Source organism: Cucurbita pepo, unplaced genomic scaffold (assembly GCF_002806865.2).
Source record: "Cucurbita pepo subsp. pepo cultivar mu-cu-16 unplaced genomic scaffold, ASM280686v2 Cp4.1_scaffold002659, whole genome shotgun sequence".
NCBI classification, from domain to species: domain Eukaryota; kingdom Viridiplantae; phylum Streptophyta; class Magnoliopsida; order Cucurbitales; family Cucurbitaceae; genus Cucurbita; species Cucurbita pepo.
This window is the reverse complement of record NW_019648698.1, coordinates 1-2,147: the sequence shown is the minus strand read 5'-3', so window position 1 is coordinate 2,147 and position 2,147 is coordinate 1. Positions and strand designations below refer to the sequence as shown.

Sequence of the window (2,147 nt, the reverse complement as noted above, 5' to 3'; positions counted from 1 at the left end):
CTGGTGGAGACGAATTTTGCTCTCCACCATGTTCAGAGTTCTCCGGATGAAAATTGATTGGGAACTTTGTGACTCTGGGCTTGTCAGCAAGAATGTTTCTTTGGATCCTTTCCACCAAAACTTTTGGTGGAGGTTCCTCTCGAAGCTGTTCATCATCATAATCGTTGTTCACATAATATCCTACTCTTATAAATTCTTGTCCCATGTATGAACATGTTAACAACAGTACTGTGACCCCCGTGATGTCTTCTTCCCGGATTTTTGACGGATCCGGAGGGTCTGCCTGCAAAATTTCCAATCCCAACAAATGTACCAGTTCAGAACAGTCAGATTCCAGTTTGAGCAGAAATTTGAGTCAACACGTGAAATTTTNAGAACAGTCAGATTCCAGTTTGAGCAGAAATTTGAGTCAACACAAGTGAAATTTCATCAGGTATTTATATAGATCGATGTTTGACAAAGACTATTTTTTTCGGATCAAGAAGATAAAAGTTCGAATCCCCTTGAAGTAAAAATATGATAATCTATCACTAAATTGTACTAATTACTCAAATCTTTACTTGAATTTCATCTCTTTTTAAGCCATGCTAAAACTGTCACTAGTGAAGGACTCGGCATATATTACCTGAAGAACAAAACGGTAATTGCCTACGTTAACAGGTCCAACGAGCACACTCTCCAAAAGCTGATCATAGGTTTCATCCTCGGCAGATCCGACATAGGTGAGTTTCCATTCTAGATCTGTAGAATAATCAAACAGAAAACATGTCATTAAAGTTGATTTGAGTCAAAAACCAAAATAGAATACATCGATCATTGAGCTAATAACTTAAGAAATGACAATGCAGTGTTTCTTATCAAATTAATGACCCGTAAATCCAAAATCACGAGCAATAGATTGAGCATAATTTATAGTTTAAGCTAATATATTATTGATCTTATGCTTATATTTTTAATACTTTGGTCACATCTAGGTTCAAAATTAGCAAGTCTAGAAAAGTGACTCTTAATATCAATCTCCAAAACGAACAATAATTACCNTAAGCTAATATATTATTGATCTTATGCTTATATTTTTAATACTTTGGTCACATCTAGGTTCAAAATTAGCAAGTCTAGAAAAGTGACTCTTAATATCAATCTCCAAAAAGAACAATAATTACTAGAGTTTGAGCACATGATTTTTTGTTCTATTATCATCTGGGTTTTCTAGTAACACTCAACTCTTACCCGACCATCTAATGAACTACGGACTAAATACTCAAGAAAAATCCAAACATCATGATTAACACAATTTTACTATATCTAGTATTCAACGTTCTAAACCAAACCTCCACCCACAAGAAAAAAATATCCAAAGAGGATGAATAAGAACTTTTGAAATGATCATTAGGAGTTAAAAGGCATATATGAATCTTTAANGAAAAAAATATCCAAAGAGGATGAATAAGAACTTTTGAAATGAGCATTAGGAGTTAAAAGGCATATATGAATCTGTACCATAAAGAGTATACATACAAATACCCTTCAAAGATAACAATATCAAAAGAGCTGAGTAGAAATGACAAATTTCTATCACAAACTACCAAGGCTCAAGCATCAAAATCAGGATTTAAGCATGAAAAAACACATCGTTAGAATACAGGCGTTAGGTTACGAGATTTGAACTTAATTTTAAATCCGAACAGTATACAGGAAATCAGGGGCACAAAGTTTTCTTCCGCAAAATGTGAGTAGAGAAACGATTGCAAACAAATCATTAACCAAACGCAAATATCCAGTTTACAAGCCGAAACACTAGGAATATCCTACTCTTAATCTGATGAATCCAATAAAATAATTTCAAGACAACATCTAATTACCCCAACATCGACTGTTCAAATCATCACCCAAACTGATGCAATCTATCAAAACAAAACAGATTACCGTCTTTAAGCGGAGTTAAGCACTCATATGAGATCTCGAACTGAAATGGATTCAGAAATGCGGCAGGGTTATCCAAGACGGTGACGTTAGTGATGTTGACGGCACTCATCGCCAGAAACCGGAACGCAGCTCTGTAATTGATTCCCCAAATTGATCGATCTTAACCCTAATTCGGGGATCACTCATCAACGACCGAACGGAATAACGATGGCCGATTACAG

General features: G+C 35.2%; 1 protein-coding gene across 1 annotated transcript; it reads right to left on the bottom strand.

Moving 5' to 3' along the window:
- Positions 1-4: 4 nt before the first annotated feature.
- LOC111786747 (histone chaperone ASF1B-like) lies at positions 5-2,141 on the bottom strand (the record flags this gene model as incomplete). Its single annotated transcript, XM_023666976.1, has 3 exons — positions 1,927-2,141; positions 626-741; positions 5-283 (listed from the first exon to the last, which is right to left on the bottom strand). Coding segments are annotated over exons 1-3 (504 nt in total), but the record flags the coding sequence as incomplete, so codon positions are not given.
- Between the last annotated feature and the right edge of the window lie 6 nt (positions 2,142-2,147).